Source organism: Anabrus simplex, chromosome 7 (assembly GCF_040414725.1).
Source record: "Anabrus simplex isolate iqAnaSimp1 chromosome 7, ASM4041472v1, whole genome shotgun sequence".
NCBI lineage: Eukaryota > Metazoa > Arthropoda > Insecta > Orthoptera > Tettigoniidae > Anabrus > Anabrus simplex.
Window position 1 is genome coordinate 307265784 of NC_090271.1, and position 15922 is coordinate 307281705.

Consider the following 15922-nt stretch of genomic DNA (forward strand, 5'->3'; position numbering starts at 1 on the left):
ATATGAGACATAATAATTTCTCTGTGAAATGTAAAGAATTTCACCTTGTTTTCTAACACGGCAAAAGCCCATAAGCTTATTATCATGTTTACAATCACGGACCATAAAAAACATCAATCTAAATACTGCATAATGTTAATGAATGCAGGTTTTTGTGGCTCATTGTATGAAAATAAATATAATTATCTGGACTAAAACAAAGCCTATTTATTAGTAAAACAAAGCCAGGCTTTCTGCCAAATTACACTTGCCTTCATCAGGGCATATTAAGTTCTGCTTCTGACAGTGATCATAGAAATTCTTGAAAGAACATGGAAGTCACGTCCATACTAATCTACGGCCCCCCACTAACTGGACTCTGGTATCGCGCTGTGCTGTGGTGGATGGGAGTAAAGTTACTGATTCACCGCCCTCTATCAACAGTTCCTGGAGTGCGTTGCTCTGTGCCATGGCGGTATTATGCATGTATTTATGGAGTACAGGTCTCCACATATTTGATGAAAGCCATCTTCCTTGTTGAAGTTATTTGGACGCAGCTCTATCTCTATGGCTTCCCTCAAAAATCAAGCATAGAAGTCTTTTACAGGCGCGATTACCCTCGCTGGGTCAGAGAGGATTTGAGGGTCTGTATTGTAGAAAGGATGGACTACAAAGGACTATAATTGATTATGTCACCTCAGATGAAGAAAGGAGCAGAATGGTAACAGATGTCAGAGTAATACCCAGCGAGAGCCTTGACAGTGACCACAGTCTATTAGTAGTGGACCTGAGAAACTTCTATGTGCCAAAAGTACAGAACAGGAAAATGCCAAAAATCGAAGTATGGAAACCCCAGAAAACAGATAAGAGAACTGAGTATCAGAACCGGATAAAAACCCTGTTACCGAGAGATGAAAGGAAAAATAGAGAGGCAGAATGGACCAGACTAAGGAACACACTGGTTAAGAAATCTCTTGCGGAAAGAAAAGGATCGGGAGATAAATAAACCGGATCTTACTAGGGATGAGGCAAAGATCAATTATACCGAAACAAGCAACTGGACGTTAAAAGAACAGTTGAAGAAGAAGAAAAGACCAAGGCATGGAATATATTCACTCAGAAACTGGAGGAAGACAGCAGAGGCAATAAGAAACTACTGTATAGTGTTATCAGAGGTAAAAGGAAACCAATGAATACCATAAAGGCACTTGAAGATGAAAATGGAAATCTGGTTAGGACAGAAAGTGACATGAGAGAAGTCCTGAAGAACCATTTCGCACCTGCTGAATAGACCAGTTCAAGAACAAAATTCAAAACCAGAAATCCAAGTCTACAATGAAGAACTCCCCTCACCTGTACAGAAACTGAGACAGCCTTAAAATCTATGCCTAAAAGAAAATCTTCGGGTGCAGATGAAGTGAATGCGGACATGTTAAAGGCAGCAGGCATCCAGGGTATACAAATGCTGCACAGAGTACTAAATGCCGTATGGACAGACAACAAAATACCTGCAGATTGGAGCAAGGGCATTATAATTTCCCTGTTTAAGAAAGGTAGCTGACGGAAATCCAGTAACTATAGAGGAATAACACTGCTATCTCATGGGATAAACATTCTAGAGAAGATCATAGAAAGAAGATTGAGAACCATCATTGAACCACAGTTAGAGGAGGAGCAATATGGATTCAGAAGTAACAGATCAACAATGGATCTAATTTCTAGCACCCGCATGCGGATGGAAAAGTATTGGGAGAAAGGCAAGAACTTGGTCATTGTATAGAAAAGGCCTATGATAGTGTTATAAGTGATAAGATCTGGGAGTGTCTGAGGAAAATAAATGTGCCTGAAGGGCTGGTAAGGAAAATTCAGATGTTGTACAAAGACTGTACTAGCTGTGTACAAACTGGGGAAGGTCGATCATCATGGTTTGAGACCAAGAGTGGAGTTCAGCAAGGAAGTAGTACACTGTCCCCACTACTGTTCGTCACTGTTATACCCTTTTCTTTTTTCTGTATTCCTGGTTTGTACCATCCCAGTTAGACTTCTTGATCTTTACTGCTTGTGCTATGTCTCCTGATGTATAGCCTTTTTTTCTTCATGGATGTTGTCAGTTCTCTTAATGCACTCGAGTGGTTATCAGCATCTGCAACATTATTCACCCTGGTAAATAACATATGAAGGAGAGCTGCTTTCTGGCAGAGGTGAGGATTTTTGAAGGTATCTTTCAGAATGTGTAGGTTTCTTGTTCATTGCATGGTCTATTGTACTATCGTTCTTCTTGTACACTATCACATCAACAAAAGGTCAGTTACCTTCATTTTCTATATCCATTGTGAACTTAATCTTCCTGTTAATGGAATTTAGGTGTTCCAAAAATTCATTTGATGTTTTCTCTTTCATGTGGCCAGACTGAATATGTGTCATCTACATACATAATTTTTTTCTTCTTTTTTTTCGTGTGGCTATTACTAGCCGAGTGCAGCCCTTGTAAGGCAGACCCTCCGATGAGGGTGGGCGGCATCTGCCATGTGTAGGGAACTGCGTATTATTGTGGTGGAGGATAGTGTTATGTGTGGTGTGTGAGTTGCAAGGATGTTGGGGACAGCACAAACACCCAGCCCCCGGGCCACTGGAATTAACCAATGAAAGTTAAAATCCCCGACCCGGCCAGGAATCGAACCCGGGACCCTCTGAACCGAAGGCCAGTACGCTGACCGTTCAGCCAACGAGTCGGACTACATACATAATGATAGCAGCACTTGGGTTTTAGTGCTGCTGTAGTTAATGGAGCAGACTCAGTGTTGCATAAATGTTTGCAGCCACTGGTTTGTTATAATAATAATTTTTTAAAAAAGTAATTAATAAGTGGCTTTAATCCAGGTTATTTTATTTATTTATTTATTTATTTATTTATTTATTTATTTATTTATTTATTTATTTATTTATTTATTTATTTATTTATTTTTACTGCATACTGTTCTTTCTTTCTTTCTTTCTTTCTTTCTTTCTTTCCTTCTTTCTTTCTTTCCTTCGTTTTTAAATCTGTAATATCATTGTTTCCATTCATTATTTTTTTGCCAGTATTTCCTTTTTTGTTCTAGTGCTCTTCATTCTCACCACGTCTCTATCGCCAAAGTTTGTTTTGTTATGACATTAATGACAGATTTTATTTTGCCAAGTTCTATCCAATTTATTACATTCCTGATTTTATTCTTCTTGATCTTCTGATTCATGGTTAAACCTTTCTTCAACCCCTAAAGCCCGTGCCTCATACAACAAGCTGAGGAAGGCGTTTATTACTAGGGGTTACCCCACTCGGTTGCGCCAGATCTTCTGCGCCATGAACACTTTCCCCAGACTCCCTGTGCAACCTAACCCCATACCCTTCATAACCAGATATCATCCTGGTCTACATAAGATCAATCATATTTTAAAACAAGCATTCTGTCTTTCTCATCCTCACTCTACACCTGGAATCTTTCTCCAAAAAGCCTCTCAGTTATATTCAGGCACCCACCTAACTTCAGAAACATTCTCATTCACTGTGAACCATACCAACCCCCTCCCCTCTTTCTCCTGTGAACACAGCTGCTGTAGGACCTGCCATTTATATATACCTAACACCACTTTTTTGGCTAGTGGCTTTACATCGCACTGACTCAGATAGGCCTTACGGCGACGATGGGATAGGAAAGGACTAGGATTTGGAAGGAAGTGGCCGTGGCCTTAAGTAAGGTACAGCCCCAGCATTTGCCTGGTGTGAAAATGGGAAACCACGGAAAACCATCTTCAGGGCTGCCGACAGTGGGGTTCGAACCCACTATCTCCCGAATACTGGATAGTGGCCACACTTAAGCGACAGCAGCTATTGAGCTCAGTAAACACCACTTTTACCAGCAGCATCACCAACAAGTCTTACCCGCATACAAGGTCATCGTAACTGTACTTCAACATCATCTGCCGCCGGGCTGAGTGGCTCAGATGGTTAAGGCGCTGGCCATCTAACCCCAACTTGGCAGGTTCGATCCTGGCTCAGTCCGGTGGTATTTGAGGGTGCTCAAATACGACAGCCCCGTGTCGGTAGATTTACTGGCACCTAAAAGAACTCCTGCGGGACTAAATTCCGGCACCTCGGCGTCTCCGAAGACCTTAAAAAGTAGTTAGTGGGAAGTAAAGCAAATAACATTATTATTAACATCATCTGCCAACTTTAATGCAAACTCCGTCCAGCTTTCTACATTGGCTTAACTAGCAGCACACTAGCTAAACGTATATGAGGCCACTGTAATACCTGCAAAACCCGTAAGTTATTTCTTCTTGCCCCCATTCACACCAGGCACTATCAAACCATGTTTGATGAATGTTTCACAGGTAAAGTCACAATAAATAAACTTTATATATCCACCTATTCAATACAATTTTTATGCTGTTATACAATTACAACATATTAAATTTTACAGGACTAGTTTCAACGCATATTTGCGTCATCTTCAGCTGTTATCGGAAAATAGGCAACCTTATGTATAAAATTCATGACATATCTTAAAATGTTTGGTGTGAAACACAACAAAATCTACATTAAAAACCTTGATACATTAAAAACTGTTATCACAAGTAAAAGGCTTGCGAGTCAGACATGTAATAAAAAATTCATTAGTTGAATGATATCCTTATGGACAAGCAGTTATAAAGTCCTTAAATTTGATGTGCAATTTGCTTTAATAAAATATTATGATCCATTCAACTACAGTGTGTATACTGCAGAACCATCTTGAAAATCGTGAAGGTTTGCCGGATAGAATTTTCTGAATAAAATTTTATACATAAGGTTGCCTATTTTCCGATAAAAGCTGAAGATGACGCAAATATGCGTTGAAACTAGTCCTGTAAAATTTAATGTGTTGTAATTGTATAACAGCATAAAAATTGTATTGAATAGGTGGATATATAAAGTTTATTTATTGTAATTCTTGGTTCAATACAGAAAAATGAAATTTCTTATGTTAACAGGTAAAGTCCTCAAACATTTACCCCCATCTTCCCACCTTCTTGCCGTTAGAGATTCTGAAGTTGGATATTAACCAATGCTCAGGTCCAGGGAAGTACCTGGTCTTAACATTAGATAACTGTTCCTTTTATTCCTCATTCTCTTGTCTATCTGCCCCCACTCCCCTCACACCTCACAGCAATTACTTGCCAACAATGGCCATTATTATTCTATCCTTCACTGTTGAAGGCTGCAGCTGAAAATTTTGGATCCATGTGTTTCTTTTATGTACACTATTCATTCTGTCTTATGAGGTAAGTCGCTGCTCTCCCATCTGTTTTCTAGACATATACTAGCATATGCCCGCTGCTTTGCCCACGCTTATTAATTCAACTGTGTTAGATGTTTCTAAACTGTTTATTTAAAAGCAAAAGAAAAAATATTTATGAACACACATCATTTTTACATGAATTGCATGAAATACATTATTTTATTTTTAAGTACATTGTTACTTTTAGGGTCGATTGCAGAAACGATGACTAGTTTTAAGCCTTAGACAACGTCTACCTAAACGACGTCTAAATCGAACACGATCTTCCATTGCATAAACAATGTTCAGCCAATGTTTAACTAGACATCATTTAAAATTTCAGTATTGTTTTGAAAATGGAGATAGAAGTATCTTTCATGCAACTCTTTGCTTGTCGCAACCAATGAAATTCGTTGGTGCGCGCGCCGGACGCCAGTCAGCTGTTTGTCTTCTTACACATTACTCAAATATGGCTAAGCATGAGCATGACTTGCCCACAGATGAGAGTATCTCTTTCGGTGGAAATTAAATCTCATAATATTATCGACACTAAAGCGACATGCCACCGTATGGGGAAGTGTAGCTTTGATTATAGCGTTGTTACAGTGAGTATAATATACTCATAAATACGGTAGCTTCGACGAAGGGAAGATGAAGCAATAGTGATGTGTAACTGAGTGTGTTTTACGGGCCATATAGATGTAGCTTGCATTCTGGTGATCGTAGGTTCAAAACACATCGATCGGCAGCCTTGAAGATTATTTTCCTTAGTTTCCCTATTTTTACACCAGGCAAATACTAGGGCTGTTATTATGGCCACGGCTCTTCTTCCCCAGTCCTCCTCTTTAAACAGAAATCACCACCATCACCACCACTTGCTTGTTCCTATCTGATAGTTGCCGAAAACGTATACAAATATACAGGGTTATTCACCCAACATGTTACACGGAAATAACTTCTAAACCATTGAAGATATCTGCATTCTGTTTCCATATTCGTAAATGGTACCTATGGTCATATTACTTAGTCTCATGGGATGATTAATAACAGAGATATTGATACCAAGTCCATATTTTAAAGTGGAATGGCACAAATTCATACAGCTGGCCTGAAAGTTCAACTGAGTACAAGTTCAAATATGTACGTATTTTCAAAATCGGACAGTTACTTTTTGAGATATGAATGAAAACCCCTTTTGGGCTTTTGCGTGCCGCATCAGACGGCGTGCAGTCGGCCAAGGACGTATTGGCACACAAGCTGCAATTACACTCGCACCAGTGCCATTCAATGAATGATTGAACGCAGACCTTTTGTGCCAAATCCATCAAGAACCTACATTTCCGAATGTGTTACATGTGTTTTTTGCATTTATCGAGTCCAAACTCACGCTTGTGCAATTTTTAATCTCACCCTTCACAGCTGTTTTTTGAATTGACGCTTATTGAATGAGTGATTTCAATCCCTAACTGCCAAATTTCATCTCAACCCAAATATTTTTTAAATGTTATGTGCTTTTTTGAGACGATTGTATTTATTGAAATCTAACCTATGTTTTGTACTACACTCACGGCAGGCAACATTCAATGGAAGAGTGTCTGAAATAATTTGAATCTCCAATGCCAATCATCTCGTATTTCTGCATGGTTTTGTTACAGTTTATATGTTTATATGTTTTTTTGTTTATGTGTTTATCTCATGTTTATACAGTTTTGACTCGCCCTTCATGACCATTTTGAAACTGACATTGTACTTCACGTCTTCATATTCTCTCATTTAATCACACTGATGTAACACCTTGTATAATATATATGTCTACATGCTATGCCTATTTCCCACATTTTGGCTGAAGATGACGCCAAACAGCGTCGAAACTAGTTCCAAGTGTAAATACATGTTGTAAATAAACTATAACATTTATTTGTATTGAAAAGGTGGACCCTTTTAAGTTTCCTATCTTCCTGTAAACATAATGTGATGTACCGTAACATACCCTGGGTGTGCAACGTCATTGTATGATTGGCAAACACACAACGGGGAAGGGAGATTAAAGTTGTTTTGTTTTGTTTTATTTTGAAATCCATGTTTAATCGGTTGCGCTCAGTTTAGAGTCATTTCCCACGGATGGGAATGGGAAAGATTTGGAAAGGACGTCGGTCGTGGCCTATCCCAAAGGTACCTATCCGGCATTTGCCTGGTGTTGAACATGGGACACTATGAAAATCACTTTCAGGTTGGGCGAGGCAGGACTCGAACCTACGCTCTCCCGAATGCACGCTACTACAGCCGCACTTGAGCTCCGCGGAGATTAATGCGTGTTAAATAAATAAATGAGTGTTGCTGCCATCACACCACGACCAGCTCTGAATATCCCACATAATAAGTCGAGCTGTTTGTCTCCTAATGTCTAACCTATCCCAACCCAAATAATCCAACATTGGTAATGCTGCTCCTTCGCCTGAAATAACCCAGCACAAAATGAGCTGCGCTTTGTACTACACACACACACCCAAGCAAACGGCGCTACATGACCATGCTGTCAAATCCCCAGAAATGAAATAACAACCAACAGCCACTCTTCTCCGCAGCCTGTCGAGTTTCTTAATCACGTGTAGCGGCTAGCATTCGTAGCTGTCGCCGCGGTGCTCCGGGTTCAATTCCCGGCTCTGATAAGCAATTTAATTCTGGTTGGAGGGCTGGAACGGGGTACACTCAGATTCGTGAGGCAAAACGGAGAAGAGATGGGTTTGGTACCCATTTCAGCTATCCTGGAAATGTTTCCGTGGTTTCCCACTGCTACTCCAGGCAAATGTTGGGATACTTACGACAACGGCCGCCTCCGTCCCAGTTCCCCACCTGCATTACAAATAGAGTACACTACTACAGGCACCACAATAACACAGGTTATCAGACACATTCTAACATACATACATACATACATACATACATACATACATACATACATACATACAGTACACACACACACACATACCCAAGCACATGGGGCTAGATGACCACGATGTCCAAGCCCCGGAAATGAAATAACAACCACTATTCTCTGTACCCCGTCAAGTGTCTTAATCACGTACCTCGGACATTATTAATTTGCTTACCTAGAAGGAGCTCTTCCTGTGTTTTGTGTTGTGTTTCTCAACTCATACAGTAGTATGTACTGTACACTAAAACCAGTGACAATTATAGCTTTCGTTATGGTCCTTTCGAGCCAAAGTTCTTATTTTATTCCTTTAAAACACATCAACCCTTTCTGTCCTGTCATGCGTTCACCTGTCATACACACTTTGCAAACCCATCACATGTGTACGAGGTGCTTTCATGCCTGGTATCCATTCTGTGGCTGAACTCACTTCCAGGAAACTGCTTCCGTGTCAATACGTCCTTACCCGACTTCACGCCGTCTGATGGGGCAAGCAAAACCGCGCATGCTGTTCTTATTTATATCTCAAAAAGTAATTGTCCGATTTTGAAAATAATTACATATTTGAACTTGTATGCAGTTGAACTTCTATGCCAGCTGCATGAATTTGTGCCGTTCTATTTAAAAATATGGAGTTAGTATCAATATCTCGGTTATTAATCACCTCATGAGACTAAGTAGCACGTTATTTTACAAGACCCTGGGTACCATTTATGAATATGAAAACAGAATGCCGATATCTTTAATGGTTTAGAAGTTATTTCCATGTAACATGTTAGGTGATTAACCCTATATATATATAAAAACCACGTACAACCTACTTTTTAGTTTTCACTATTATGTGTGTTTACTTGGCGGTAAATATAAGTGAATCCCTCCCGGTTGATGTATGTGACAGCCCTCTGACATTTCAGACAAGTAATTCTGACATGTATGTAGTTGAAGTGACCTATAATTCCATGAAAATTACCCTGTGTATATAATAAAATATATCGGTTGCCAAGAATTGTATTCAAGTTGACAGTTACCAGAATGTCCCTTTGTCAGTCTCAAGAAACAAGTCTCTTGAAAAGCGAAACTTCTTTTTTCAAGATCTATCTCCCCGTACATGTCAAATGAATTTTTTGTGATTTAGCAGCAGCTGACCCACAGAGAGGCTGTTGGACTAACCTTTCTTTCAGGAATCGTCTCAACATGATAATACAAATGACATGTTTCATGGGGGGATTATGCCTTTGCTGGCAGGATCTAGTGTTTACTGTGCACTATGTCTTCTGTTATGGGCTAGAGCAATTTTGTTACTTTCATTGATCTGTCTCTGTCTTATCCTTGGCTTTGACAATGAAAGTGACTGAGGTATGAGCGTTGCTAGTAATTCCATTCCTCCTGCAGCCAGTCCCTGCTATGAATGGTGTGAAAATGTTACTCATAGGGTCGGTTGGTGCATGCATTTTAGTGGGCTTGGCAGACTGATATGTAATAGCAACTTCTGGCTCGGTGAGGAAAGCAACGGGAATCTACCTCACTCCTCATTTCCCTAGTACGCCTCTTCAGTGATGCCTAGGCCATCTATGACAGCTGATAGCAGAGCTGTTGAGGATCCAACCAGCCTTAGGGCTGAAGACTGAACATACATACATACATACATACATACATACATACATACATACATACATACATACATACATACATACATACATACATACATACATACATACATACATACATACAACTTCTGATTGTGATTCACTCCTCTCATTTGAGGTTGAACAGTGCTCTCGGCAGTGTTTAAACATGACCGGTTGAACATCGGTTTTAGACAGTGTCTAAGTCACAAATAATGTATCTGCAATGCGGCAGCCATACTTAGGCATTGTTTAACTGTAGACATCGTCCAAACACCGTTCCTGCAATTGGCCCAGGTTGGTGGATGATACAAATAATATTAAAACAATATAAAGCACAATATTTTTACATATAAAACTAATTTTTCCTTATAGAACTTCCGGGTAAACTGTATTACGTGTCCTTCCATTTGGAGCTAAGATGTGTAGTATGTTTGCCGTTTGACTCTTGTACAACACATGTACAGTTGACCATGAGAGAAGCCCTATTTCCGAAGATAGAGTCCTACAACTCTGAACAGTTGACCTTGTGCCTTTTTGATGCACATAGTTAAACAAACGGGGAATTGCAGACATATAAATTGAAACCGTATATCCGAAGGGATGATATGAATGTGAGGAATGAATACTACTTCGCCTGTGATATGTCCAGTCATTATGATGGCTTCAACAATATTCAGACCGAGCTCGATAGCTGCAGTCGCTTAAGTGCGGCCAGTATCCAGTAATCGGGAGATAGTGGGTTCGAGCCCCACTGTCGGCAGCCCTGAAGATGGTTTTCCGTGGTTTCCCCATTTTCACACCAGGCTGTACCTTAATTAAGGCCACGGACGCTTCCTTCCAATTCCTAGGCGTTTCCTATCCCATCGTCGCCATAAGACCTATCTGTGTCGGTGCGACGTAAAGCAACTAGCAAAAAAAAAAAAAAAAAAAAAAAAAAAAAAAAAAAAAAAAAAAAAAAAAAAAACAATATTCAGCATCAGTTTCTTGACTGAGAGTTGTGTTCCGTTGCAGAGGGAAGGAAGATTCTTATACTGTATCTGAGAAGGACAATCAGTGCCACAATTGTCCGCTGAAGATGTTCGAGGGTACTCCAGGTGATATGACTCCAAGTTGTTGAAAAGCTCTGTCGTAGTTGCCAGCTTCATCTGTATTACATGTTGTGTCACTAGACTTGTAAATTTGTAGAACATGGAGTAATTCTTGTAAAAGTTGCTTGCTGATAATGTTGACAACTTCATTTCTTGGAGCAAAAATTGCTGTTTGACACAGCCATGAGTGATTGGTGAAATGCTGTGCTCACGTTAAAAATTTCACACCTCTGCATCCTGTAGATTTCACTTTACAATGGCGAAAAATGAAAGTATCCTCCAAATCAATACATCATATATTCCGTCATTAGACGGAGTAAACAAGATCAGACATGTTTCGGCTCGTTTGAGCCATCTTCAGTGAAAAAAATTAGGGGGGTTGGAATAATTTACATAATATGAGTTGAAAAAATGCTAAAAAACATAATGAAAGCGCAAATGAAAAAACAAACAAAAGAGAGCCTAGATTTGGCTAGGCATCACGCACATATACACAGACAAACAATTCCGGATATCACGTACTGAACGAAAGTAGCTCCCTAGGCCGTGGACTAAAAATGCCATCTTGGCTGATATATGTATTACTATACTTTTTTTTTTTTTTTTTTTACAAAATTGGCTTTACATCTCACCCACACAGATAAGTCTTATGGCGACGATGTGATAGGAAAGGGCTGGGATTCCGAAAGAAGCGGCCGTGACCTTAATTAAGGTACAGCCTCAGCATTTGCATTTGCCTGCTGTGAAAATGGTAAACCACGGAAAACCATCTTCAGGGCTGCCGACATGGGGTTTGAACCCACTATCTCCTGAATGCAAGCTCACAGCTACGCGCCTGCAACCCGTATCTAAATTTTGGAGTGTGACTTGATACAATCTGATGGTGTTCCATCCAGAACGAAACATGTCATTCTTTGTTTTATAGTGTGTATTTTTATCCCTTGTTCAGTAATGCATTTTTTAAAGGTGTGTTGTAGTATGATATTTATATTTAACTTCTGTGTTCGACCGTCGCGTTCTGCTGTGCACTACACGAGTTTCCACTCTGACTGAGAGTGCGTACATTGAACTCTAATTTTATTATATCCTTATGAAATTCTCTCTTAATTCTTCTATTAATAATAATGGCATGGCCTTGGCTAACGTGCGCAGGCATTTTAATTTGATTGCATTTGGCTACCTACTCGTCACTTTTGACATTAGGTTTTTTTTGTAAGCTTATTAGGTAGCAGAGCAAACTGAATCTATCTAGGGCATCTGTGGTTGAATTTTAATGAATTTTGTTGGGTAAATACCAAATGTGTTGCTAGAGATCTTTTACATTCCAGCATTGTATGACATGGAGTGTGGAATGAACATTTTTCCACCCTTCTATAATCCGACTACCTGTGCTGGGTTTCAACCCGCAGACTGTAGGCTGACACTCTAGGACTTACTTAGGAAGAATAGAAATCATCGGCACTGTTTTAAATGTGGCTTCGTCATTTTATGATGTGCTTAGCATGGAGTATGTTGTTTGTGTCAACTGTATTAATCACACCAGTAAAATATTTTCACAGGTTCCTCTGTTATGTGAGAGTTGATGATTGAATGTTTATGTGTGTGGCTAGATGAGGACTGGATAAAATGCCATGTGTACAAATTCAGCACAAGTCTAACAGCTCAGGTTAGACCTATATTCATGTTCCAGCTAGCTCATCTGACTCATTACTGCTCATGATGACTAGTCTGTGCATTTGCCTCTAGTTTTGTCCGATTAAATCAAGTTTGTGTGCATTACACCAAGTGGAAGGGTTAATTTCTCTTGTAAATGTGTTTACAGTTACTGTATTATGACTTCCCTTTTCCTTTCCTGTTTTATAAAATTACTGCTTCACTGTTGATATCCATTATGCAGTGATGGTAACATGATGAATTATCACACTTACATTTCTAATTTTGATGGTGTATGTATTATGTAGTTGAAATGCTTTCAACTGTTTTCTTTGTCACCATCCCCAGCAGTTGCTTCCTGAGACAGAAGCACTTGTATTCTTGCATCCATCACCAACATTGTAATTAGAAAGGATTTAAAAAAAATGATGATGCATACTAGATGCGATTTGAATTATGGCTGTTCATTGTGAATGTTGGCGGTTGTTTCTTTTTGTTTCAAAATTAATTGGCATGTGTCCCATAAAGTTGATGTAGAGAAATTTCTTGCTTGTGTTGATGTCTGCGTATAACACATTTTCTGTTATTTAATTTGTTATATTTGTTACAGGCTGTGTTCAGTATTAGCAAACCTCATCCCGATATTTATGTTGTGGTGCGTATTGACAAAGTCTTACAAGGTGGCATATGTCAAACATCAGAGCCATATATTCGAAGTACAAAGGATCCACGGTTAGGATTACGAGTGCATAAAAGTGTAAAAGCCTGTCGTCAGAGGTAATGTTCATCATTTTGTCTTTATCTCTAAATACTTCTTGCATCAAAGATTGAGAATCGATTGTTTAACTTTACTAAATTGATAACTTCCAGTGCCGTATAATAGATGTACATTAACATTTTGTGTTTTAATATTTGCATGTATGGTGTAATATCTTATGCTGTGAACAATGGGCAATAATTATGTTATCTCATTAGTATAGGGTTATTCATAAATCAGTGCCATTATTGGATAACACCGTGACGTACCCACTCTTGCCCAGAGATGTGCGACAATATGTGACGTGCCGAGTCACCTTAATTTTATATAAATAAGTACTTGCTCATATACTTCTCCATAAGCAATATCCCATGGGCGCCAGCCTTCAAACTTATGGCTTGAAGGCGATAGTTGACAATAATAATAATAATAATAATAATAATAATAATAATAATAATAATAATAATAATAATAATAATAATAATAATTATAATAATAATAATAATAATAATCCCACAGGTGGGGTGACGGAACACTAACCATTAAGTACACACTAACTTGGAAATTAAGTATTGTTAATAAGAATTTCTGCAATAACCAAGTAAATAACTATTTATTAGGATGAAAAACGTGACGGCATATTTACGAACTCTGAACTTACGGAAACAAAAGAAAAATTGAATGAAATAAACTTAATTAAACTGAACTGTTGCGTGGAGACTTGCAGTAATTTATGCCATTAGTTCACCATTTGTAGACTCTGTTATCTGGTCACGATCTATGTAGCAGCTGATGTTTGATGGACCTGTCGTGCTGGTGTCGTCATCCCTCATAGGTACCAGTCCGATTTCTGATTCGTGCATAGCTCACTAATTGAACAATGACTTCCTCTTTCCTGACTTTAACACTTCCTGCAGTACTCCTTACATAAAGTTGTAATGAGTCCTAATTTCAATAGCAAAACCACCTTGGGTTACGTTCATGGAGAGAATACACTTGTATTCTTCTGTATTACAGAATTGTAGCGTAACTAAATACATAACAAAATTCTCCTCTCCTATACCAGTCAAAACTGGTCTCTCATTGATTTTGACTCTCGTCATTGAGATAAACAGGTCCCAATGAGAGTAATTTTGAGTAGTGTTCTACTCAGATGAAAAGTGAACTAAGTTAAGATCTTCAGCAGTTAAGACCTTCTCTGATGTCAAGACGTACAGCCCTCCTCCGATGTAATGATAGAATAGACTAGAATTGATCCTCTCCAGTTCTTGTTGTGGATGTATATAGGCTCCAGAATCTCCCCCCATGTACCATATCACATGGTCCAGTAAGATCTGATGTACTATTCCTTCTCCTATCCATTGTTGTATATCCATCCTCTTTTTCCATAACGTCCATTCACATGGGTTGAACTTTTCCAGGCAATCAAAGCATCATGTAGCGAACTTCGAAAAGTAGGTGTTAACAAGTCTTTAACTGTTTCTTCAGAGTATGGAAGGGGTAAGGACTCCTGCAAGCTTGATGATGTACATTTCCTGGTAATGGGGTAAAATTAGCATGGTGAGTACGGTTACTGGTAATTTACTGTGAGCTATTAATTTGAGCGATGTTGTAATACCTTACTCAAGAAGTTGTTTATTCAGAATACGTTATAACCATGATACAAAGAAATGAGATGATGATGTGAAATGGATGACTAAAAACCCTATATATAATAAACATAATAATTAAAAATGACCTACCACTAATTAAATATACTTCGTATAAATTTCTCCAATTAATTACACAGTTCGATAATTTTGTACATGGTGTGATGTTCCAAACATCACAACATTTTGATGCTGTATGAGACGTGCGAATGCGAATCATGTATGTATGGAAACAGAAATTCTCCAGGTTTGTGTCAAATAAAGCGTCCGTGTTGACACCATTGGCCTCTAGACAGTAGAAGTGTAGAAAATGGTGTTTGCAGGCAACGAGAAGCCATTTTGTGTGATAGAATTTGCAAAAACAGAGGCTTCTGTGACTGTTCAGCGGCTATTTCGCACTTGTTTCCAGAAGGACGCGCCACATCGCAGGATGATCATAAAGTGGTATCAAACATTCGAGCGCAAGGGTTGTCTATGTCCACCCAAATGACTCGGATGCCCGGGACAGCTAGAAGCCACTGTCTCACGTGTTCGTGAGTTGTTTCGGCTCAACCCTCAGAAATCGACAACTCATGGTAGTCTGCAGCTGGGAATGTCACAACCGACTGTGTGGTGTATTCTTCACAAGCAGCTGAGGGTGAAACCATACAGACAGCAACTCCTGCAGCTGCTCACAGATGGTGACAAGGAGGTTCACATACAATTTGCCACAGACATGCAGGGTGCAATGGCAGCTAATGGTGAATTTGGTGACAAATTCGCCTTCAGCAATGAAGCAATGTTTCACGTGTCGGGGAAAATGAACCGTCACAAAGTGCGCATTTGGGGGACAGAATGTCCACATGAGATGATCGAGCATGTGTGCGACTCCCCAAATATAAACGTGTTCTGCGCTCTGTCAAAGCATAAGCTTTCCGGCCCCTTTTTCTTTATGGAAAA

General features: G+C 39.2%; 1 protein-coding gene across 1 annotated transcript in view; it reads left to right on the forward strand.

Annotated features, from left to right (window-relative positions):
- Positions 1–15922, forward strand: part of Ziz (dedicator of cytokinesis protein Ziz) — a 542949-nt gene that overhangs the window by 163186 nt on the left and 363841 nt on the right. Inside the window, exon 11 of the mRNA XM_067151766.2 lies at positions 13188–13354. Within this exon, the coding sequence (XP_067007867.2) occupies positions 13188–13354 (167 nt within the window). The remainder of the gene's footprint in view (positions 1–13187; positions 13355–15922) is intronic.